At 42.2% G+C, this 24,176-nt stretch overlaps 1 protein-coding gene across 2 annotated transcripts in view; it reads left to right on the top strand.

The window, feature by feature from the left end:
* The window catches only part of Tbx15 (T-box transcription factor 15), a 110,727-nt gene that overhangs the window by 74,557 nt on the left and 11,994 nt on the right, over positions 1-24,176 (top strand). For both annotated transcript variants that reach the window (XM_010643532.2, XM_033758387.1), the window contains exons 6-7: positions 4,726-4,790; positions 21,370-21,467. In XM_010643532.2, coding sequence (XP_010641834.1) covers positions 4,726-4,790; positions 21,370-21,467 — 163 coding nt within the window. The remainder of the gene's footprint in view (positions 1-4,725; positions 4,791-21,369; positions 21,468-24,176) is intronic.

The raw sequence follows: 24,176 nt of genomic DNA, 5'->3' as shown, positions 1-24,176 counted from the left end.
AAACAAGTCACAGTTAAAGTTATGGAAATAAAATCAGTGAAGAAAAATGCTCTCATGACAGGTGTATTTTCCATGTCTTCTCGTTATCATGGGACCGCATTTACACTGAGTGCTACAGAAGAGCTTTAAGTGTACCAGAGGCTACCAGAAGGCCTGGTTCTGATCAGAAGGTCATTTAAGATTTTTTGTCTGTAATACCTGTAATAGAATCAAGAGAGGTTTTTATCTGGAATCTCTAAATCTTGTCTTGGCTTTGGTGATCTCTGGTTCCCACATAGTCATTTGTTCCTGTATTCATTGATTGAACCTATCAAAAGCCAATACCACATCATGATAGCTCCTGCTTAATGAATTGAAATATAAAATAGATATGGTTTCTGCTTGTAGTCCAGGGGGGAAAACAGAAAAAAAAATATATAAATGTATGATTACCAGTTAAGAGCAAAGACGGAATTAAACAGAGTACATTAAAGGGACTGGAAGTGATATTCTATTTTGTTGTAAAGAGTAGGAAAGTTGTCTCTTGGGACGTGACATTTAGACTGAGACTTGAGAAGAGGCAGCTTTTGAAAAGTAGTGTAGCAATGGAATTAGTGGGAATAGCCTGGCACACTCCAGCCCCGAGAGCAGCCCCGTTTGGCTGGAGCCTGAGGACCGGGGCAGAGGAGTGTGGTGGGTTTGGAGAGTGGGCCAGAGTCAGGGTGTGCTGGCCCTGCAGGGGCTTGGTTGGATTTCTGCCACTGAAGAGAATGTCACGATACAGATATGTGTTAACAGCGACTACCTAGGCTGCTGTGTAGAGAGGAAGTTAAAGTAGAGAGCAGAAGAAACATCAGTTCTAAGGCCATTTGGAATAGTTTAGAATAGATGATAGTGAACTCGTCTAAGGTCAGGAAGGTGGAGATATTTTGCTCTTACTGGTAAACATAATTGAGGAATAAGTTTGAAAATCAACTGCTCAAACATTCTCTCTGTGGTGATCAAAAATACAGTGTCATTTTTGCCACTTTCTGAAACAGTTCTGGAAGTCCTCTTTTACGAACGTCTTTATGAGGTGTGATAAAAAATATGGTGAATGTCAGTGCTGGGTAGCATTCAATGGAAATTTAGGCCCATAAAAACATTACACTATGTCCTTATCCACCTTATTCACTGGATTTGGCACCACAAGGCTTTTGGCTCTTCCCCAAAGTCAAAATGACCATGAAAAGTAAATGTTTTGAATTGATTTAGGACGTGGAGGGGACCATCAGAGTGTAACAAACGACACTCACGAGAAAGGACTTCCAGAGCTCTTCAGAAAGTAGCAAGAGTGATTGGATGTGTGTTTGAAACCAGGGCAAGTATTGTGAGGAGAGTAAATGGCAACGTGCTTTTTACTGTAATAAGTTTAAAAATTGGGCAAAGCACTCACTGCAGCCCTTCTCTCTCTTTCCCTCCCTCCCGCCCTCCCTCTCTGTGTATGGTTTTCTTTAACTGGTTTTCCTGAGAACCCCTTGGCCTTTGTATTGAGGTAAAAGAGGGGGAAACATACCTTTTCAGTTTCCTTTATGTAATATGATCTATTACGCGTGTTTGGTTTTGTTTTTTGCCCCTTGCCTGCTATACCACATGGCTTTTCCTTCTGTGCTGCATGTGCAGGGGTGCAGGTGAGAGAATTCTGTATCGTCATGTTGATTGCTTAGAGGTCCCCGTACTCTTTTCTGGCCCTGCTGGTCTCTGCTGTGAGGTGTCTTGTGTGGCCTGTCCTTGGGTCCCCGGTGCTGAGAAACCCTCCTGGTTAGACACTGCTGAGAGCGAACTTTGTTTTCTTCCCTCAGTCAGGGCCTTGAGGGTCTTTCTCACGGACTTCACCTCTTCTTGGGTCTCATCTAGGTCTTCTGTTTGGCTCCTGACACGGTTGAAGTCCATCTGCTTCCGTTTCAGCCCCCGCCTGTGTCAGGGTCAGCTGCCTCGTGTATTCACGGAGATCACCTCGCTGCCCGCATCGCCTGCGTTTCAGTTTGAATGGGAGAGCTAAGGCACATGCAGTCTAATCGCTTGGTTTCCTAGTTTTTGGTCTTCTCTTTTGCCACGCTGCATTCGGGCATGGAAAGGGGAGGGCTTTCAACTTCCTTCTCTACTCAAGGATCATTCATCTTCTTTCACATCCACAGGACGGCATGGCCCCTGTATCATTCGCATCCCTTTCTGTCCCGTGGGAGACACCAGATCTCAGGCAATCAGGCTGCCTCTCGATATGGGGACCACTGAAGTTAGAAATGTATTAGTTTATTTCTCCAAAATACTGTTTCTAATTCCTTTTGTTTTTGTACACACACCCAAAGTTTACAGCACAAGAGTGAACTGGGACGATATTTTTTGTTTTATCACTAAAATTGCTCTCTTCTGTCTTTTGAGTAATCTAAATGCCTGAACAAAGCAGTAAACCCTTTCCCCGATGCAACCTGAATCCAGACTCTCTAGCTTCCCTTCTCACTGCTTACTTCTTCCCTTAGCCTACACTCCGGTCAAATTGGACTCCCTAGTATTTCTGTGCTATCCCTTGTTACTTTGATGCTTTAGCTCCAATACTGCCTTTCTTACGAAGTGCCTTCTTTCGCTCTTGTTTGACACATTCTTCAAGGCTGGCTCACCTACTACCTCTAATGTGATATCTCAGAGCCCATCAAATTGGAGTAAGTGTACCTTCCTCAAGTTCTCAGGGCACTTCGGCTTTGTTATAAACCTTCTTGCCTTCTGTTTTAGCTCGTCACGATTAGTGTAGTGCCTGCTTTTTTCTTCTTGATTTTAAGCTTCTAGGGGAAAGGAATGACACTCATTTACACACACGTACAACCACATACTGATCCTGTATATATTAGCACACAAACGATACTTGATAAACACACGCACAGCCACATTCTTCATAAGGCTCTCTAAATCTCACATTAAAAGTCTTGAAACAAGTGTAGGTGTGTTATTTTCCCTCACATTTGATGACATTTGTCTATTAAATTTCCATGCAGACCTCTCAGTCTGGGCTCCCATGAGCTGAGGGAATTAGGTTTCCAACCATTTCGCCCAGGCCCATGAACTTGAGTGTCGTTATATTTACAGGGTCCTGTGAAGTCCCCCAAAACACGGCAGCAAATCATATATCAGAAACCTCTATCATAAATGAGCGGGACAGGATAAGCCAACTTGAAAGAGAAAATAAAATATTATAACCCCAACTTGAAAAGAAAATATGGTGTGTGGTTTATTGCTGTGGATTATGGAGGAAGAAAGAACTGATTTTAAGTCAAACACAGAAAAGCAGGGACACTCTTTAAATTCAATACAGTATTCACATGGCAGACACTGGACTTTAGAAAAGCCAAACCTTCAGGCTCCTGCTCTGGTCTATAAAACAGATGTAAAACTGCTTTTGCTACATTATTAGTGCTACATTATTAGTGTACCATTCTAGAGGCAAGGAATGTTTCAGGAGAAAAACAACCTTGAAGCCAGTGTGGTTCTTTCAAGTCAGAGCCTGTTTGTCAAAATCTCACATTGCATTTTAAAGACCTTTAAAGGCTGTGGCTTTGGGAAATTCCATTCTGACAGAGTGAGATGAGAGAGGGACTGAGACATATTTGAAGCCTAGAGAACAACTTTCGTTGTCTTAGTGATCCGTTCTACAGCTATCAGAAATGTGAAGATAATCTTCAATCATGAGATTCCCTCATTTTTACAGTTATCTTGCACCAAGAGTGTCTTTTCCTTTTCTTTGCTCACCTTCTTAGTGGCCATCCTTGAGTTTCTGTTGCTTGCACCTCATGCCTCCGTAACATCTGGTTCAGACACGAGGTATCAATCCCATGCTCAAGACTGAAAGCGGAAACGCTGGGGTGCATGTGGAATGTGTTGGTCAGGCTCGTTCTAGGGCAGAGGCGTGAGGGTAGCCTGGGTTTCTGGGATAAGACAGGGCGCTGTGCAGGGGAACTGAAGTACTGAGGGGAGGAGGTTAAAGCAGATTCCCCTAAGGACCTGTTGTACCTGGGTGATACGAGCGGTTCGCCAGGCATGGTCAGCCTGAGAAGCTGCCTCGGTGTTTCTTCTGATTGGTTGGTGAGCCTTGGAGACTGGATGAGACGTGCTGTATCCTCCCCTGCTCAGTCTCACATGTGTACATTTTTTTCCTTTGGGTAAAAAAGTCTAGCCACCCTTTGTGTTTTTTTTTTTTTTTTTTTTTTTAATAAACACTTCAGGTCATTAACAGAACAATTTCTGTTGGTAAGAAAGCTTAAGTGAAACAGCTTAGGTGAAACAGGAAAACGCAGTTAAGTTTTGGGTGTTTCAGGCTGAGGCAGACTGTCTCGTGGTCTGGTTCCACCTGACTGACTTGATCGAATCCGTTCGCGCATTATTGAGTCACTCGTTCGCCATCCGCTCAGCTCGGACCTGACCACTGCCCAGTTTTCCATTTCAGTGTCCATCTAGGAAAGTGATTTATACCCCCCTGGGACAAGGAAGGTGAGCAGAAGGGAAGTCCCACATCTGTGTTCCAGCCTTACTTCCCACATCAAGCTTCAGTTTACATCTCAAACTACAAAGGAAACGAAACGAAAACAATAGACGTTATTAACAGAGCGATTGGTATTAATCTTCTAGGAGTCACACAGAAAGAAATCAGCTCATATAAAAGCAATTTATATATATATATATATATATTTTTTTTTTTTTTTTTTTTTTTTTTTCCAGATCACCAGATTAAAAATTGACCGAAACCCTTTTGCGAAAGGCTTCAGAGATTCTGGGAGAAACAGGTAAGAAAGACTAACTGGGGAAGAGACTTAACTGATTTTTTTTCATGTGACATTACTCTTTCTCTACACCCTAGTGGTGGCTTTTGGATCCTGATTTCCTGATAAAGCTTGCGTGCCCTGTCACTGTGTTGATTCACACAGAGAGAAACAAGACTCTTGATCGAAAAGCTGCCTTCCCAAAAGTGCATCTTCCAAATTAACTGTTAACACATCCTAAATCCCCACATTAGCTCCCTCCAGAACCCCACCCCTGTCATACTTGGTGATTCAGTCACTGCAAACAAATTATACGTTCATTTATTGTTGTCAAAGGTCGCTATTTTTTCTTATAGGTGGCGACAGCAGTGATGTCAACTTGCTGTCTCATCTGTTGAGTGATACTCAGAAGCAACGAGTTGTGGGCAAATAAAAATTTTCAGAAAATTATTACCTTTGTGAGCTAAAATTTATAAATGACACTAATCACTTTACTCCTAGGAAGTAGTTCCAAAATATGTACGTGTATTTCTGCTTTAGTAGGGAGAGTTTCTAGAACGCCACTTTTCTTTTTTGATTCATTGTTTATTGTTGCATTTCAGGTATGCATTATGATCACATTCATCATTGGGAACGTGTACCTGTGCATGATAGGCCTTGGTTCTTGTTTCTTCTTCATTCTCCTTCCCTCCTTTCCACACCTTTCTCCCTATTTATAAAAAAAAAATTGTCTCCGATTTTTCCTTCTTTCTCACATTTCCACTATGGGTATGATGTGCTTATTACCTAAGGCAACACTGACAAATCACGGATGTTTTGGGATCATTCACTCCTGCTGTCGATGGCCTTGGAGGGTGTATTCCTTTTCTGGTTCATAACTCTTCTTTCTTCTATCTGAATTCTTTCCATCTCATCTTCAGTTTGTGATCCGTGGGGTATAATTACGGGAGAACTGAAAGGTCCAGGGAGGCCAGATATATCGAAGGCTATTATTCAGTGAGAGTGTTTTGCCTTATGTAGACAATGCCAAATCATCAAATGGAACGCATACGTCTCATACAGTGCGCAGGCTTTGTAACAACTTTTCTCTCATGGTCAGGTGTCTTTCATAACTTACAGGCATTCCTTTACATCAGGATGACAGATTGTCAGGAGCCGTCTCTAGTATTCTCTTAGGAAGAGCTTCTGGGTAAACCAAAACCTTATGTGTAGAACCATTTTATGTAGTATGCTGTGTCTTACAAGCCATGGGCTGCACTGTGGAGTCACGGTGGACAGACTGCAGTGTGTCTGATGTGTGTTCCGCTATGCAGGTGTGCAGTGGGCCGTACTAGCTCCTCTGTGTAAGGATGGCCTCTAACGTCTACAATGACTAAATTGCTCAGCTGAAGCATTTGTTTGTTTTTGGTACCGGGGATCGAACTCGGGACCTTGTGCTTGCAAGGTAGGCGGCAGAACGACTGAGCTAAATCCCCGGCCCCTGAAGCATTTCTTTGAATGTGCCCATGCCAACAAATGGCATATGAATATATTATAACATTTATGTTAAAAATCAGTCATGCTGATCATTTCCTTTAAAAATGATTAACAAAATCACTTCCTTACCAAACATTTACTATACTGTAGATTCAAAATACATTGATTTCTATAACATCTTTGCCTCAAAATTCTTAAAGTTGTACCTTTTGAGTAAAGTAAAATTTACTTAAACTTCCAGTTTTCTGATAATAACACTTAGTGATGCGTTCTAGGTGAAGTTGGTTAGTGACAGAGCACACCAGAACACAAGCACACAGATTCCTAACCAAATGCTTTCCTGTCCCATGAATCTTTGTGTAAAATAAGAACGTTATCCTTTTTTTCTTAAAGTTTTTTCAGTACCGAGACTTGAACCCAACACCTGTGTAGGCTGGGCAAGTATTCTACCATTGATTTATATCCACAGCCTTTCAGAAATTTTATTTTGAGTCAAGAACATGCTAAGTTTCTGAAGTTGGTGATCCTCTTGCCTCAGCCTCCCAAATAGCTGGGATTATAAGCATGCACCCACACTGAGCCAGGCCTTTGTTTTCAGTGTTTAGCCAATGAAGAATTTCAATGTTTAGCCATTTTATATGGGCTGTCCTCTTCCTTCCCATCAGGTTAGGTTCAGTTTCTAGGTCAGAGGTCTTTCCTGTTGGCTCGTTTTCAAGGTTCTAAGCTCTGAGCTTACTGAAGACGTTGCTAGTGATAAATAAAGAAACCTTTATACCTGCCTAATGGCAATTCTTTGGAGCAAGGTATTCATGATCTGTGGGCCGTGTGTGGCCAGGGTATGCAAGAACTTTAGTGTGGAGTTCACGGACAGATTCCAGGGGTCTGTGAGCTCCTAGACATACGTAAAACGATGCTGTGTAGCAGGTACACATTTTTCTGGGGATAAACTGAAAGCTTCCTTCATATTTTCCCAAAGCTCCATCTCAGAGTCAAGAATCCCTGCTCTATAACACAACCATCTATGTCCAAGGCCCAAACCTACTGACAGTAGTTACCCAACTATTTCTTTTTCATTCCTTTCGTAGCTCCAGTAACATCCAGTATTTATTTATTTTCTTTTCAGCACTTAGAATATTGTTTTCTTTTTTTTCTTTCACTAGAGCCCCTTTTAAACACAAAGTATTTGGCCTCTTTGTCTAAGGTTGGTTTTGATTCCCCACTTGGTGATTTCCTGTTAACAGGCGCCCTGTCCTTAGAAAGCACCTCCTGGTACTTTGAGCATTTCTAGTTTGCATTGCGTGGTTATCAAGAAATCTATATTATTGATCAGTACAAGAAGAATAAACAGGTTAGGAGGTAGAGCAGGAATGGGAGCCACGTCTTCAGGGCAGCCAGTGGTGTGCTGACACGACACTCTGAATGACGTAAGGAAAGCGGCCAAGTGTGTGCCTGATTCCAAGTGGGGGAAACAGCAAGCGGAAAGACAGCCAGGAGAGGTCTGTTTGTACAACACCAAGGAGTCCCCGTGCTGCACGCCATGGTCCTTGCTCACGGATGCATCTGAGCAGCCCCAGATGGATATGCAGAGATGTGGACGAGAGGACGTGCTGACCAGCATTAGACCTAGGTTCTGGGCACTGACGCCACACTTTCTCCTCGACAATGAGGCCACGACACCTCAAAGAATTTGCCTCTGGCCAGGAAGTTATGGTGCTGCCTTAGCTGAAGTGCTGAGGTCCTCTGTCTCCCCACCGGCTAAAAGGAACCTTGATGCTCCCTCTAGCCCTCGAGGGTGGTCAGTATCTGACTGCTCAGCATGGACAGTTCCTTGGACATCCTGCCATCTTCTCTGTAAGGACTCTAGGAAATCCGAACTGTGGTTCCTTGTTAGCCCACTTCAGTACTTTTTATTTTTTCTGACAGCATGGACATTCTTCATTGTGTCTCATCAGAACCTTGGGGCTACATAAAAAATGAAATCCCGAGAACACTTTGTTAACTGAGATAGGCCAGACCTAGACAAATGCTGCATACCTTCACTCACGTGGAAGCTAAACAAAATAGATTTTACCGAAGGGAAGATTAAAATAGTGCCTGGAGACGGTAGGGAGAGGAGGGATAGAGGAAGGCTGGGTAAGAGATGCTAGAATATAATGACATGGAGAACTGAATTCTAACGTTGGACATCAGCACCACAGGGTGACTGTAGTTCATTACACTTCGTTGTGTATTTCACAAGGAACCAGAAGAGAGGAATTTAAAGCTTCTCAGTTCAAAGAAATGATATGTGTTTAAGGAGACGAAAATGTTAATACCCTCAATCTGATCGTTATACATAGTATACGTATTTTACATTATCATACTATGCCACATAAATATATACAATATTGTGCCAATTAAAAATGAAAAATACCCTACAGACTACTTTAAGTGATGTTAGCTTTTCCATTGGTTGATTATGAATGAACATTTCTTTCTCTCTGGACCCTTCATCTGTGCTCCCTCTAATTTTCAAAATAAGCTGTTTTACAAATGAGGAAACTGAGGCACAGAGACAGTGACTAATTTTCCTACCATCACACAGCAGAGTTGGAGCAGGTGTTAAACTGGAGTCTGCCCTACTTTAAAGGCTGAGGTCTATCATGCTAGCAGTTTACACTTAACATTTTATCTTCCGCAGATACTGAGAGCAGAATCCTTCCTCTGCAAACTTTTCATCTACTCATAAAGTGCTGCTTGAGGCAACCAGCACGGTTTCTCTTCCAAATAGTAAACTGTATCTTCTTAGCCTATCTTTGTAGACTGTTACCTGTGACTTCACCGTCTCCTCTGGAACCTCCAGAAACAAGGATTCCCCAGTAGAGAACAGAGAGCTGTGCTGAACTTCTCTAGCGGGTGAAATCACGATACAAGGACACCCAAGCCGCGTGACTTATAATGAAGCAAGCACGAGTGGTTAAAAGCTGGAGCCATTTTTCTCTTCCTGCACCCCAGGAAGCTAGATTAAAATAATCTTTGTTAGGGCAAGTGTGAACCTTCTGTTTTTTTTTCTTTTTAATATTGTCACAATTACCTGATAACCACTAAATAGCTAGCGATTTAATTCTCACCCGTTGCCTGCAGCATCTGTTGAGGGTGAGAATGCTTAGTGCCATTTTGCAGATGGGAAAGGTTGATGGGTGAAGAATAGGAAATTATTTGTAAATCTTCTGGGAATTGGTGGTTCTGTGCCAGCATCAGGATCCAGTTTGCCACCTTCCACTCAGCACCTCCTCTTTTACCTGTCTTGTGCAAACAGAACGCTAATAAATCTAGGCTCCTCCCAAAGAATTTTAGACGTCAAATGACTCATGCAGGGGCAGTATGGCTTGATGAGGTGCATGTAAGTGTACCCCAAACATACAGATTCCACGTCCTTTAAAAAACACATGGGCTTAAAACCTGGTGTGTGTGTGTGTGTGTGTGTGTGTGTGTGTGTGTGTGTGTGTGTGTGTGCCGGGCCAGTGTTTCTTGGCTTTGTAGAACAAAAAACATTTGTGGAATACTTTGGAGTGACAAAGTTTGCCAGACCTCAAACCAAAACACGTTCAGGTTTATTGATCTCAATCGGTACCAGCATGATCCAGAGGCTTGGGATGGGAGCCATGTGAGAGGAAAGAAAGGGGACGGCACCTGTCCACTGCACGCTGTCCGATGCCTCATGGGAGTCGTTCTGGACCTATGAGTCTCTCATGCTCCATGCCATCAGAATGTGGCCAACAACTGCATGACCTCAGAAGCGCAAAGAAGAGTTCTTCAAGGAGCTGTGGCTTAGGGTACTAGCTGCCATTCTTCATCTTTTCTTGTAAAGAGATTGCCAAGGAAGAGGGCTCCTGGCTTCCAGCCCTATTCCTATCTCCTTCCTGTTTTTGCAACCAGAGACTAACGTGATTGCTGCCCGTAGGAGCTCCCTGAGGACCTGCGGAGAGCGCTCATCCCAGACTGTGCTTCTGAGGATGGTGAGTCCAGCAGAGGAGGCCTGCGGTTTAGGGAAGTCAGTCTCTTTCAGGGGAATTCTGTTCAGCTCATTCAGCCCCATTCCTGTGCCACTGTCTCCAGATAATCAGCAGCAAAATCAGTATTTTGAGCTCTGATGTGCTAGGCTTTGGTGTCTTTCTTAGAATTTGTCCTGAGCTCAGATGAAGATAATAAATACTGTGTATTGGACTACGTAGGACATCAGGAGGAACCCATGAACCCATGCCATCAGCCCTGTGGTGTTACCATCATCTGATCCTGTCACAGTTCTCTCTGCTTTTACTTCTGCTTCTCCCCCTCTTCCTCTTCCTCATTATCTTTCTGCTCCTTTTCATTATTTTTTTTTCTTCTGCAGTGCTGGAGAATGAACCCGGGGCCTTGCCTATGCTATGCAAATGTTCTGCCACTGAGCTACTCCCATAACCATTCTTTTATTTTGAAACAAGGTTTTGCTAAGTTGCCCAGGCTGGCCTTTAAGTGGTGATCCTCCTACCTCAGCCCCCCAAATGGGTGGAATTGTGCACAGAGGCACTCCACAGTACCTCGCTGTCTTGCTTCCTCAGGAAGTGTTAGGCGCACACTTCAGGATGAGGTTTCCACCCTCCGGACTGTACTTGTTGACCTACTACTGTGCTCCTCATTAGAAGTCTTCACCAGGAGGCCGTGTTTGGGTGAATGTGTAAAGATGTATGTGTCATGTGTGATTGTGTGTGTGTTTGAGTGTATGTGTGTGTGGTGGTGGTGGGGTGTCTGTGAGTTGATATGTGGAAGAATAGCAGATTCCTTTTGGAACAGAGACTCTGGCAGATTTTCCTTGTAGGCATTTTCTCTGTATTAAGAGAGAAATTGTATTTCTTTCCAAGTTGTTCCACTTCTCTATTTCTTAAAAATTACATAGCTCAATCTGGTTTTGGATAAGAATCAGTATGTGTTCACCTTTAATGAAGTCTAGCCTGGTACACAATGCTCAGTTGCCCCTGGGAGACATCTCACAGGTGGAGACAGTAACACCTCCCTGTCTAGGGGAAGCAGAGATCCCCTCTGTGTGAGATTATGCTTTGTCTTTCATTCTGCTTTGCTGGCATCTGCACTCTCCTTGAATGTAAGTTCTGAGAAGCCTGGGTTTGTATCTACTCAGGTATCTACTCAGATTTTTTTCCTATAGCACCAGGTATACATAATGAGACAATAATTGTTATCAGTTGCAAAACAGATTGGTGAGTAGCAGAGAAATTAAAAACCAGGAACTCTGATATGAGAAAAATCTCATCTCCAAAAGGGCAAATCCAGGAAAAAAAGCAGCTGGACACTGGTTTTGGACACCACTCAGAACAGAATACAGAGTGAATCTATGAAGAAGCTGAGGTTGCAAGAGTAATGGCACTTTTGATTGAAATCTGAAATTGTTCCTTCAGTAAGACACTGATTTGACCTAGTTGTTCTTAGAGACACATTGCCAGGAGACCCTCCGATCTGGCTCTGGGTTGTGAGGGGCACGTCTGTGCTTCCCAGTCCCTGCAGAAGGACCAATGTTTAGTGTGTGTGAGTCTCACACAAAGAGATCCCAGGGGCTGAATGAAAGCATAATAGGGTTTGGTTGGGAGAGATTGCTCAGTAGTAAGCCAGGAGGTAAAATAGAGGCTTTGGGGATGCCCGCCCCAGTGGGGAAGCATGTACAGGAGGGAAAACAGATGTCACAGAGCTGACGGGAATCAAGAGTCTCGCTGTTAAAATGCAGCCTTGGGAGACACAATGGCCCACGTGCCTGCAAGACTGCATTGCTCAGCTAGAAGTAGTGATTACTGCAAAGTCCCTTCTTGTGAAAGTGGGACCCGAAGAGCAGAAGGAAAGAGGACTCTATGGATTCCATCGTATCTGATGTGAGAGATTTGTGTCACTTAGCGGTGGCTACCAAGATTTTACAGAAAGCCGAAGGAAGCTTGAGAAATGTTACATAATTCCCAGGGACTTCCTTCCAAGCAAACCCATACGTATAATGGAAAGGATTAAAATTATGATCTGTCTGCGGAGTGAGGGGTTCTATGGATTTATCTTTAAAGTGCCATGGAGTGAAAGACTCGGGGTTCTCCTCTTTCAGTGACTTTGTTTTCCCCTTTGGGCTTTAGTCTTACTTGACCATCCTGTATAATGTGGTTTCTTCCAGATATTTTCAGCTGCCACGATGCCCAAGGAGCGGCTGCTGTTGGTCTCATGATATAGGTCCTGGGTAAAATGGCCCATCTTTAGCATACAGAACTGGTGCAGCTCTTTAGTAAGTGAATTCTTCTCTCTGGAGTCCACCCTGGGAGGCCTTGGATAGGGTACTGAAATTCCCCAATTCGGGAACTGTCAGGGAGAAGCCGGTCAATGTGTCTGTGTCACAAGGAGATGCCTTTATAGAAGGAAGTAGCATAAGGGGCTGTCTCACTGAAGAAACAGTAGGGCCTGCGGGCTGAGGTTCAGGAGGAATCTGAGCCTGAGTTTATTCTCAGAATATTGCCAGCAAGCACTGCTGCTTCCTGGGTGAGTGGCTGGCAGCAGATCTTCTCAGTGCCTCCTTTTCCTCTATATAATGTTCCAAGAGACAGTAGTCATTTGATGCGTGGGAGTGGATGTGTTTGTTTGTTGGAAGAGGACGTTTAGGGAGGTTAATCCTTAACCTGAGGGTGGTGTTAAAAACATTTGAAAGTAAGGAATTTTCCTGGGGCCTCTTCCTAAGTAGCTTCTGTCCCCAGGGCCTAGTTAGGAAACGAAGAAGCCCTTCTCTCAGCTGCAGACAGAAGCCCCTGTTAGAGGCTCAGCTCTTCCTCACAACCCCTGATGGAAAGAGTTTGAGATGAGGAGGAGGACAAAGAAAAGTCAGCTAGAAATTAACTCCAGGCCCAGCTCCTCCAAACTTAGGTCTAAGATAACTTTTCTGTGAGAGTGGGGAAGAGAAAAGGGGCAGGATGGATATCAGCTAACATCTAGTAACAGACTTCTCTACATAAACAAGTGGTTCAAATCTTATTTCCACCTTTATCTATCTATTAAGCTAAGTATGGGAAATTGCTATGTTTGTAAGTCGAAATGCTAAAATACGAGCAATTGCACACAGTTCAACTTCAGATGCTTACTTGTACTCATTCAAACAAATCATGTGTCCAAATAATAGTAATAAGTATTTCATGTAGTATCTGTTTCCTAAGTTGTCCATTTTCACCTCTGAGTTGATGCTATCTGTTCAGTATTTCCCGTTGTACTGAATACAGCAAGACGCTTGCTTTTAGGGTTTGCAAATCCAGCCAGTCACAGCATGCAGAATGATGTCACCCTGCACTGCTAGGTGCAGTTGACAGTCAGCAGAAACTGTGCCCTCGTCCACCTCGGGCTCCCTGTGGCTCATAAAGGCTCAAGTAGCAAGTCCAGAGCCAACGTGCTGACCACTTGCCTCACTTCAGTCAGCCCAACACCCCGAGTGTCTCCCTTATGTTCAGTTTTCGTGTTTTCATTTGGTCTCTCTAGAGCCAGGAGCGGTATTTTTCCAGCCAATCTCATTTTTCTCTTTCCTGGCAATCTCAGCAGCCCCTGCAGATTTTGCATCTTCTTTTGTTATCCCTAGCATGGGGGCTTCTGCCATTGAGCAGATCTGTGCCGGTAATCATTGCTGGGTTCCCTCTCAGACACTGCTGCCTCTGGAATTCAAGCTAGCTTGCCCTGCACTGGATTTTGGCAGCAGCATGTAGCTGGGCTTTTCTCATTCATCCAGGCCATAGAGGTTCATCATTGTCATGTCCCCTGGCCTGTGGTCTTTTTGCCAGTACTTAACATATTTCTCTCCCTTTTTGTTTGCGCTCCTGGTTCGTGTCACGAACCTATTCCATCATTGTCCTGTTGGCCATGTGGCTTTGCCAGGGAAAGTTGGCAGCTGTTTTATTATATATGGCTGTTGCCCAGGGATGGTGTCATTGAACGGAGTGCCTTCTTTTTAATGGCTAACACATTGGAGTCTGAAATATCTGTGAGATAATGAGGCCTATAGGGGCCCGAGGGACACACTTTTGGTTCTTTGAGGAGAGAGTGAGAAAGGGAATTTGGTAACCTATGGGCTCCCTCCACTTTTAATCAGGAGCCAAAGGTCTGACCAAGCTTTGAATTCCAGCGAAGTAAGGTTGTGTTCTCATATTACAGGCCTCAACTTGAGTAGAATGATTGTAGCTCTTTTGTTTCAGTTAGATGGATGGTCATTAACCTTGTGTTATGTTTTCTGTTGTCTCTTGTGTATTTTTGTTTTTAATTAATCTGCATTTAGCAGAAAGTGTTATCATTGTCTCCACGTTTTAGATAGAGAGAAGTAGGCATAAAGAGGTAAGACAACTTGGCCAAGGTTATAGTAGTAAAAATCAGCTTTACCATTTGAACCCAGGAAGTCTAACTCCCAGGTCCATGGTCTAAACTATGATGCTAATCTACCCCTCTTATGATCTTGCTTGCAAGGCAGGCCACCAAACCGCTGAGCTAAATCCCCGCCCCCCGCTTTTTGTACCCCTTTTATGATCTTAATGGTGTGCACATCTGTAATCCAGCACTTGGGAGAATGAAGCAGGAGGATCCCTGCAAGTTGGAGGCCAGCCTGGATTACACAGTGAGTTCAAGACCAGTCTGGACTATACAGCAAGGCTGTCTCACAAAACTTAAAAAAAAAAAAAAAAAAAAAGAAAGGATCACTAAAGTTAGACCATCCCATTCAATTGAAAAGAATCATACTAGTTTAGTTAACCTGCTTAGTATTATTATGGATTTTTATCATGCTCCTAAGGCAATGAAAACTCCTCCTGGGCTGCCATTATTATTTAATGTAACATGTGTGTGTATGTATGTGTGTGTGGGGGGGGCAGAAATCCCAAATTGGAGATCACCACGTGATGAAAAGTCTAACTCAGCTCCAATCATCTGTCCATTGGGTATTGATTCTTCCAAGCCATTGGAGGAGGCACTGACCTCATCATGTAGATATACCTATTATACCATTGGAAGCCAAGTTTTGAATAATGGGTTGTTTTCTAGTGAATTTGCACACCTCTGCTGTGGGTGGGGGGTGTGGCGGTCTGGCCGTCACAACACGAAAGTACCTGAGTTGGGGAGTGAGGATTGAGAAAGGACAGCACACTCAATAGTGTGGAGACAAGAGGTCCAATTTATTACACAGAAACAGCTCCTTTTAAAGGCAGGGCAACAGGAAACATCAAGCAATATTAGGGAGGAGATCAAAGGTCAAACTTAACAAAGTCCTTGAGTCGGGCGTGGTGGTGCACACCCGTAATCCCATAAAACTAGTCTGGATTACAGTGAGCTCCAGGTCAACACCTGTAATCCCATAAACTCAGCCTGGATAATCCCATATACCCAGCCTGGATTATACAGTGAGCTCAGCCTGGATTACACAGAGAGCTCCAGGTCAATCTCATCTGCATAGCTGAGACCCTCATCTCAGAAAAGCCAAATAGAGTCACAGATTGTGTCAATGCCTCAATGGTAGAAGAAGTTACTTTTCCAATGTCAAATGCCAGCGGGCTCCCACAGGGGGGGGGGTCTTTTAGAATTTACCTGGATAAAAAATACCGTGAATAATCTGTATGGAGGAGCTGATTCCAGATCCGGTGAAGGCAAGACATGCTTTCTTGACCTTAGTGCAGCAAGGGCAATCCAAGGATCGGAGTTATGATAATTAGATCTTAAGCAGTAGCATATCCTGAGCCTTTTCAAACACTGGAGAAAGATGGGAAAGAAAAGGAAATCAGAGGTACAGTACTACCCATGGGATAAAAATCTGAACACTTAATAAGAAATAACTGTCCATGGTTAGAGCATGCTGGGCTACCATCATCCTGCCCTGTTTTCCATCCCCAGAACATGCTTTCCTTTCCATACCTCTAAATTTTGCCCATACCCTTAATTTTGCTAAGAAAACCTTTCCTGCCTCTTGTCTGAGTGGAAGATTGTTCAGTATTCTTCAATATTAAGGTTAAACAATTGGACTTTTGTGGAATATTCCTTGAGCTGTCTCAGTAGAAGAAATACTTCTTTCTCTATGCTTGATGGCATCTTTTACCAGTATATCACAATATTCAGAAATTACTTATTCATGCATGGTTCTCTTTCATTGAACAGGAAACTCTTAAGGGAAAAGACTCCATGTCTTTTTGCATTTATATTTGCTGAAGTTGGCATATGTCCTCCCCTGGATTGGGTAATGGCTTTATAACTTTAAAATCCTTGTTACAGTAGGCTATCCTATCCTTTGACTTTCTGTTGAGAAATGATAAATGGCCATATTATTTAATTGCATGTTTTTTCATCAGTATTACAAGCAAGTAGTGTAAGAGTCAAAATTGAGCAAGAAATAAACAATAAAAAGCAATTCCTTATTTCAAAACAAAGGAGTGGCAGAAAATATTCATTGGTATGCTACCTAATAGGATTGTGAATGTTTTAATAATTATTATTATAATTATCAAATACTTGCAGAAATTCACATCTTTAGCCATTCAGGAACTGCAAACCAGTTGTGAACCTTCATTTCACTCTTGTGAAAATGGCTGTCATGAAGAACACAAAACAATAACAAATACCGGAGAGGATGTAGGGAGAAAAGCACCCTTTTACATTATTGGTAGGTGGTAAACTAGCACAACCGCTATGAAATCAGTTTGGAAATTTGTCAGAAAGCTAAAAATAGAAATTCCACCTGACCAGCTATATCTCTCCTAAGTATATTCCCAAGACAGTTAAAGATATCATACTCTAATGATACTTGCAAATCCATGTTTATAGCAGTGCACTTCACAATAGCTAAACTATTTTTTTAGCTAAACTATTAAAACACCTTAGATACCCATCAACAGACAAATGAATAAAGCAAATGTATATATATATATTACACACACACACACACACACACACACACACACACCACAGTGGAGTATTATTCAACCGTAAAAAGGGTAAATTTGAATAATTTGTAGGAAAGTGGACAGATCTTAGGACCATAGTATTAAGTGAAAATAATCAGACAAGGTTAAATATCACATGATTTCTCTTATTTTAGAAAATCAAAATATAAATAAATTAAAGAGTAAAATAAAGGAGAGATGGTAGGAAATACAGAGGTGGACTTTTTGGAGATGAGAAAGAGGGTCAGGGGAAGGCACAAGAAGGCAAGGAAGAAAGGGCATTGAAAATGAGGAAGACCTGATATATTAATGTTCTTGTACCTCAAAACTAATATAATGATTGTGTATTGCAAACACAGCAGCAAAAAGATTTGCTGAACTTTAAAGGGATGATCCCAACTTTTTGGGGAATAAGGTTGCAAGAATATATTTTTACAACTTGGTTATTTTCCAAAATCAGTTGGTGTTGAGGCATCATCAACTTGCGAAGAACCTTTGGTCTTGCTTTGTCCCCTTCATCTTTCCCTTTCTTTTCAGCACCTTCTGTTAATTTGGCCAACACACTGAAAAGTTGAAAGACAAAGGGCCCTGGAAATCAGAGAGGAGATTATAGCCAAAGGACTGAACCACAGGGCTTGCACATAGTCTCTGTGTCACTGGAAATGATAAGGAAAAGCAAGCAAGGTGGGGGGCATTTGCCAATTTGAGCACCTCTGAGGAAGTCTCAGAGATGACGTCGGGTCTCTTGTGTCCAACAGGCCCAAAGAGGACCACTGTGTGGGACAGGTTGGTAGAACATGGTTGCTTGAGACAGCTCTTTTCTTCAGTGGTGAATCCAGTAACAATCTGGAGATAAAAATTTCACAAAACAAGGGTTAAATGATAGAGAATGAGTAAGCAATGTGCAGCACAGGACAAACTGTGGGTAGATGTCCAAGTGGCTGAAGATATAAGGGGGAGTTGGCAAGGACTCTTCTAAGGCAGTGTGAAGAGTAGAAATGACTGACCTCTGCCAGGGCTCTCAGACTTCTCAAGGTCATACCCTTAATGACTGAAACAGGCGAAACCAAAGGAAAACCGAAACCTCTCTGAGCCCTCTGTCAAAAGGGCATGCTCACAATTTCCGAATCTCTAATACAAAAGGATTCCTTCTATATTCAATTTATTTTACTCAAAATTGTTTTCTTAAGTTTTAGATTGAGAAAAGAATGAATGCTAGTTAAGGTTTATGAAACGACGACTCAGTAATAAAACACTTATTTCTCTAGTTACTAATTCAGTGCATATCAATTAAGATTTAACATTGGGGTGGGCAGAAAAAACCTGAGATCCAAGCTCTTGAGTACACACATGCGAGTGGGGGACAACAGTGAATTGTCTAATATTTCTGTTGCACTACACCAAATCCTGATATATTTGTTAATGGAATTTCAGGACAAATGGAAGATACGGCATACAGAAAACAAATAGAGTTTATTTTCCTAGAGAGGAGATACTCTGAAGACATAAATAGATTCATACATTATCTAGGAGATTTGTATCATCCTCCATATTACATCCTACAGGATAATACATACTATAGGATAACTTATATTATGTCCTATGTAGTACAAATCGATGAGAGATAGATCCATAGTGGATTAGTAAGCTATGGTTAGTAACTTTCAGGTCTTACCCTTATTTTGGGGAAGTGGAAACTCCAATTTCCCCCAATTCTGTCACCAAAATAACCCCTGTTAGGGCAGATGGCTTGAGGGACCATGGATGTACCCTATGTGACGTGGTGCATTGTATTCTTAAGCTAAGGCCGATCTAGTTCCCCGATGAGCATGTGACAGGCAGATTCCTCACGGGAAATGTCTGGCACCATTGTCACTTTCCCACTGCTAATGGGAACAGCGTGAAAGCTGTATCAGAGACTTCAGCCAAATGTCAGAAAGAACTTTCAAACACAGCTAATAAAAAAACCAAATATTTTCCTAAGGAAAAATGCCACCAGAGTCTGTATAACCATCAAATATGGTGTCATAGGTAAGTAGATGCTACCCAAGATCCTTTTCCAGTTCCCAAATTTTAAATGTACAATTTTATAACTCTGTTTCCCAGTTGGATTTTAAGATTTGGACATGTGGATACATAGTCACTATTGTATAGTATAAAGTTGGCGGGTTACATAAACCATGCATACCTTTGCCCTTGCTTTTTTGGGGGTCACCTATGGAAATGCAAGCTAATTTCATTTTCTACTTGTCTAGTAAATATCACATTGCTGGTATATTTGCATATTATTTTAGCTTAATATTCTTGTAGCCTTTATTATGGAATAAGGAAGGCTTGCGCTTTGTCCTTGAGTTTAGCATTTTGTCGTCATCGTTGTTACATGTCCCTGGGAAGAGTGGAATAGAAGGTGGGACAATAAAAGCACTGCCATTTGCAGTGAGCCTTCTGTGCCATTAAAGGGAATCCTAAGATGGTCTGGTGGGTCGCCAACATTCCTACATAAAGCAGTAAGAGCTAAGCTTGGCCTATCTGTTTCTCCTATCCACCCAGGCTCAGCGTGGCTTTATCTAGCTATCCTTTTATTATTCTGAACTCTCTAATTGCCTGGGCTATTTCTCTCTACAAATAGTTTCATGTACTGTATTCAGCATTAATGTAGGGTGACTATGTGGAGATGTCTTCTATTCCTCCTTCTAACAGATTAACAGCTAATAAACACCAGGCAACACTCTCTCCTCTGAACCCCTTCTTAAAATACAGAGTTTGGTTTGCCAACATCAGTGTATTTAAAGCCTCCAGGATTCCAGGGAAGACTTTAGAAAGTTAGCTGCACAAGTGAGACCTGATCAGGGAGGAAATTTCCCAACACAAAGCCAATCAGTGTATCAGTTCATCCTAGAAGAACCTCAGCGACCCGACAGTTATTTGTAAGGAAAGAATATTTGTTTTTACTTAAAACATTTAACTTTATTTCTAGCATCTAAGACTGGAGATAACTCTAAATTTATTACCTAGGGAGGGGCAGACAGCATACCTTCCATATTAAAGGAAAAAGACTGTCTGTTCCCAGAAGGGACACCATGCCACCTTCCAGTGACTTTGCCTTGAAGGGAACGGATGTTATCTATGCTCCATTTGCCTTCTTCTACTTTCCCTAGAGTCCCTGTGCTTCCTTTCCCTCCACCTAGATAGAAATGAAACAACTAGTTTTTAAAGAAAAGTAAAAAAAATACAGAGGCTGTGTTCAAGCTTTGACCAAGCCCCAGCCAACTCTCTGTTTTGAAGATATGGACTATTGGCAAGATTGTATGAGAGTTAATCTGGGTAATTATCTGACAGTGATGTATTTGAGCTCCTGATGATGATGAAAGAGCTGATTAGTGGGATGGCAAAGCAGGCAGTGAGCACATAGTCCAGTTTATGGGATGCCCAGTACCAACAAACCAAAAACTGCAAAGGGATCTGTGAAATACTGGGGAGTTTCTGAGGTCTGACAGTTTGTAGTTTTAAAGATCAGTTAGGTTATTGGGTTCTTGGAACACAGGTAAATATTTGGAGAAATGTATTGGTCTTTTTGCCTGAAGTGTGTCTTATGGGTCCAAGCCTTTTCTTTGCCTTCAGGTGGGTGCTTCTTATTGCAATAGAAACTTGAGTGTTGTCTGATTATCTGTTTTCATTTCTGCCACCTGAGTGTCTCTGTTGATTTAGTAAACCGAGAAGCCCCATCAGTTTGGCAGTTTCATGGTGCAGAGTTGACTCTGGGATAAGCTGCCTCCATGGTAATGTGCTAAGGATACAGCATTGCCCTGTGCTACAGAAGCAGTCAGTGCTGCGCTCTGCTCACCTGTACTCATAGTATCAGCGGGCTTGATCTTTAGCCCTTTATGTGCTCTATTTGTGCACATCAAACCTCTTTTGAAGAGGACTCAGAGAGGTTTTCTTTTAATCACAGTTCTGGATTTGCTGGCAAATAATTTGAACGAGTTTCATTTGTTCTTCCTGCAAGGTAATATTGCTGTACCCTGTGCTTTTCCAGACTAATTTATTTTCATGGTGTTCTTCTCTCTCAGTGCCTATCCTGTGTCACTTGTCAGACTAACCCCCTCCGGATCTTTAAAATTAACCATTGCATTTCTTGGGATGTTTACAACTTTATTGTCTGGCTTTTCTCTCCCCAGAACTGGACTTGAAGCCATCATGGAGACTTATGCATTTTGGAGACCTCCTGTGCGTACACTCACCTTTGAGGATTTTACTACTATGCAAAAGCAGCAAGGTAAAGCCCTGAAGCAAGGCCTCTGCTTAGGGTTAGGCTGGGGGAAAGTAGGGGAGGCTGAACTGAGTATAGCATGTCTGGCTTCATGTCAAGATATGGGCTACACGAATTCTCCTGGAACAAAGTGAACTCAGTAGCTCCGCAAATAACCAAGGCATCATCACTTGTGCAAACAAGCTGGCTCTAGAGAGAGCATCTCATTTGGCATTCCAAATTCTTTCTTCCTGAAAACGTGGTTATATATTTATGCTTTTGAGGATGATGAAATTATTATAGCCATTATGAAGCATTCACATGGACCTTAGTATTAGAAGATTGGTATAATAACTTTATTTATTCTTCATGGCAGCCTTATCTGTTTTCTTATTCTAGTTTTATAGATGAGAAGAAACCTAGTTGTAGACAAGGGGACTAAATTACATCAGGTCTCACCATAAAAGAGGGAACTGCTACCAGCCCATCTGAACCCTGTTACTTGTGTTCTCTCTTGTTTTGGTTCTCAGGTTTAATATCCCCCTCTCAAGTCAGTGGACTACATGACATTGTCCCACTGCTCTTTGATTTTCATCCAGTTTGTAATCTCCCTTCCCTGTAGCTCAGGTTGGGATCCCTTGGCTGTATATACAGAGGATTTGTGGGCCATCTCCATTCCTCAGTACAATCCTGTGACTAGGTCCATTCATCTGGGTACCTGAGTGAAAGCTTTCCCAAGTGTCAGACAGTTTATGAATCTTCTTCTCCAGCCTCCTTCTGTCCCACTGCGACAGTGATCAAACTGTGCAGACACTGATCAAACTAGCACAGAGAAGGTAGAGAAGGTGGCACAGATATTGCCAGTTTCTGAGAGCAGGCATGGATGGTCACGATTCTGTTGACTGCTGTGACTCCAAGATGTACACAGGACCTGGCACGGGAGAAGAAGCTAATGAGCACAGATGAAATTCCTTGGTGGTCCTGTGGCTTAGGTAGGCAGGACCCCTACCAGTGTCCTTCCTGGAGCACAGACGGCTCGTATACAAGTGGGTGGGGACATGGAGTGACTATTGAGGGTGGGAACCTACATTGCAACCACGTGTGAGATCCCTGGGCAGCACAGGGAACCTAGGTTACTTGGTGCATCAGGGTTTATGACACTTTTGAAAATCTATCATAGTGAAGGTTTATTGATATTTTGAAAGTATTTGGTCTAGGAGAAACTGAAATTTCAAAGCATAATGTCATGACTGACCCCAGCTAAACAAACTTGAATCTTTGGATTCATGTAGCGGTGAGATGAGGCTAGGAAATAACTAGTATACAGAGTTAAATTTTCTACTAAATGGTTAATGAAATTTTCTGTTAAATAGTTTAATTAGACCATGTATATATTTAAACTATACACTGAATTTGATGCACTCGTAAAAGGTATGTATTAACTGGGTGTGGTAGCACAGGCCAGTAATCCCAGCACTCTGGGAGGCTCACACAAGAGGACTGTGAGTTTGAGCCCAGCCTTAGGGCAATTTAGGCACACAGTGAGATTTTGTCTCCTGACTGCCCCCAAAAGATTTGGTTTGCCGATGTTAAGCAAGGGCGGAAGAACCGCTACTCATTTCCTCTTCCCTTAAGAACTAGGTTTCAGTAAATGTGCACAATATCCCAAATGAAGAAGAGTCAGCTATCTTTGCTAAATTTTTCCATAACTTTGGATGGAAAGTGAAGTTGCTACAGGAATATCAAAGGGGACACTGGTTTTAGAGTAGCTGGCTTGTTAGTGAGGGGAGTGTTGGCACCAGGTTTAAGAACCCAATAATCATAGACTCATTGAGGAGTCCACATAACCTCACTGCCTCAAGAACTTGTCTAATTTTAGCTTTAGGACAGTTTTGTTCTGTTATCAGTAGAGATAAGATCAACTTTTCTACATAGATGAGGGTAAGAACACTTTGTTTTTCTTGACCTTGTTGTCACTTTCAGCACAACTCCTTTGTTCATAACATTTCAAGAAAAATATTGAATTGTCAGCCACAGTTGTTCAAAACTCAAATACTTCTGTTTACAAAAAAGCATTGAGGAAATATATTATTCATATTGAACCTGACCTCCTGCCCCTGCTATGTGAAACTAGGGGAAGGAGTCTGGGACAGGAGGTAATGAGGGGATATAAATGATCAAAGTATGTTATGTGCATGTATAAACCTGCCAAAATGAAGCCCATTAATCTGTATAACTAAGAAAAAAGAAGTTCAAAACACGAAAAATAAAAAATTTAAAAGCACCGAGTGATGCATCCTAAGTAGTTGTTTTCTTTTTATGGAGAAGAACACGTGGGATTCATTATCTTCTACTTTTGACAGAAAAGAGACACTGAGGCATGCACTCATCTAATAACGTACCCATGGTTAAGTGGCCGGGGAGCAGAGTTGAGAATGCTAACAGAGATCGCCCATTTAGCAAGGCATTTTTCTTTCTACCAGATCACATTATTTTTCTTCATTCTTACTCATTAAAGCTTTAAATTTCTCTTCCAAAAAGTATTTAGTTTACCCTTCTGATTGATGGTTTATCATTCAACATCTTTTTTTTTAAAATTGAATTTATTGGTACATTCTAGGTAGACAGTACAGTTACATTCATCACTGGGATCTTGTACCTTTACATGTCAGGTTTTGATTCTCATTTTTTCCCCTTGTCCCCACCCTCCCTTCACCCCCTCCTCCCCTCCCCACC

Source organism: Fukomys damarensis, unplaced genomic scaffold (genome assembly GCF_012274545.1).
Source record: "Fukomys damarensis isolate Sample0158 unplaced genomic scaffold, DMR_v1.0_HiC HiC_scaffold_33, whole genome shotgun sequence".
Lineage (NCBI taxonomy): Eukaryota > Metazoa > Chordata > Mammalia > Rodentia > Bathyergidae > Fukomys > Fukomys damarensis.
This window is presented reverse-complemented; position numbering and strand designations above follow the sequence as displayed.